Consider the following 1,802-nt stretch of genomic DNA (forward strand, 5'->3'; position numbering starts at 1 on the left):
TTGAATTGCTTGGTTTTTATCAGAGGGGTTTTCATTGCAGTAAATTTGTAGGAACCTTAAAACTGTTGAAGTGTATTTTCCGAAAGCATCTATTCAACAAGATCTCTCTTTTTTACCACTACAGTCGATTGGTTTTACAAAACCCGTGGCTGTAAACCTTTCATCGTAAACTTTCCATTGAGCACCGGCAGACGGAAACACGGCCGTAGACGAATCCAGTCCTTTAATAAAGGAAAGCAGGGTGATTGCATTCAGACTGCTTTCGTGTTCCAAACCCAGCGGTGGAGCTAAGTGATGTTTTTTATTTATTTTTGGTCCACTGGTGCCTGCAGCAGATGAAAGAGGTGTCACACATGCTCACTGTTGCACAAACGCTGAGATGAACCCCTTTATTCATTGTGACAGTAAGGCCTGTTTGGATGGGGGATGGGGAATTTACCTCCATGTAAGTGTGGAGCATACCCATACAGGCGGGCTGACATCTGTTACCTTTTTTTCCATTAAATAGTACTCTGATATGGTGTTATTGTTTCTGTTATTATAGTGATTCTTTATCTCTGATGTTTGAGTAATAGAAAAGCTTCCCTCTCTCGCTCTTCTTCTTAGGATATATATTTGCACAGGGTCATTGCAGCAGGGCAGCCAGCGGCTGTAAGGAATCCTAGAGGGAAATGAGATGGCTTTCCTCAGTCAGACATGAATCCTGTGTCTTTTCAATCTCCCTGCTCTCAATCCCTACATGAGACCTAACAACCCTCTACAGCCCAATGTTTCCCCACATATGGAATATATGATCCAACCCAACCTGCTCTCACCGCCGTCTGGGTTCACCCCTCATCTGCTAAGCATCTGACCTGCAGGTGAATCTCATTCTTCCCTCTCCAATGCTGGAATCAGAGCAAATCTTTCACACTCCAAATAGATCATGTGTAATCCCTTGGATTTCACCATTTTAAATAACATCTTTCTATATATTGTTGGTTTCTACTGTCAGTTGTTTTACTGGGATGAGTCTGGTTGAGGTGGAGGAGGTCTGCCACCTGCTGGTCATGTTTGTCATGCAACACAAGTGATTCAAATAAAATTCAGAGCAGTCACATTGCTCTATGAATAGTTTCATCATATTTATTGACTGACATACAATATGCAGCTTATAGCAACAGGAAGGACATGATGTTTATGTTATCAGTGGTTTGCATGCAACTTGGGGTAAACATTTTGCTGAAGTTAATTTTGAGGCTGCTGAATTTCTGCCAAACTCCCTTTAAAAGACACATATAACATGTTGATCATTTTTGGTTACTTATATTCATGTACAATAAAGTCTTTTAAAATAAATACTTTATTTTCCTTTGCATAGTTTGCAGAGCTAAGCTGCTACAAGGACGTGCAAAGATCTGGGAGGAAAACACAGAAGATGCTGTATAGTTAATCAACAGCCAAGCGATAAATGACTGATTACATACAGTCTCATCAGCGGTTCAGGAAATACAAACACTATCATGAAAGAAACATTTTAGTCTCTCTTCAAGTCCCTGAAACAGAGCATGTGAGAATCACTGATGGATGTTGAGTTTTTCTTGTTCAGTTAGCTCGAGCCTTGGCATGGGCCTGCAGGAGGGCCGCCGTGTCGGCGTGGGAACCTTGCGTTGCAATAGAGAGCGCAGTTCGGCCCCGCTGAGAGAAGAAAGGAGGAAAAAAAAACTATTAGCATTTAAAACAGTCTAAGGATATATTTTATAACTGCTTGATAGCATAACTGGTTGTAAGGTTTATTCTTTATTCATCATGTGCATTGTTAC

General features: G+C 41.0%; 1 protein-coding gene across 1 annotated transcript in view; it reads right to left on the reverse strand.

The window, feature by feature from the left end:
- Positions 1-1,094: 1,094 nt before the first annotated feature.
- LOC107083601 (KN motif and ankyrin repeat domain-containing protein 4-like) overlaps positions 1,095-1,802 on the reverse strand; it is a 28,423-nt gene continuing 27,715 nt past the window's right edge. The window contains exon 9 of the mRNA XM_015372957.1: positions 1,095-1,677. Within this exon, the coding sequence (XP_015228443.1) occupies positions 1,585-1,677 (93 nt within the window). The 3' untranslated portion in view covers positions 1,095-1,584. The remainder of the gene's footprint in view (positions 1,678-1,802) is intronic.

Source organism: Cyprinodon variegatus, unplaced genomic scaffold (assembly GCF_000732505.1).
Source record: "Cyprinodon variegatus isolate N-32 unplaced genomic scaffold, C_variegatus-1.0 Scaffold79, whole genome shotgun sequence".
In the NCBI taxonomy this organism is placed as follows: domain Eukaryota; kingdom Metazoa; phylum Chordata; class Actinopteri; order Cyprinodontiformes; family Cyprinodontidae; genus Cyprinodon; species Cyprinodon variegatus.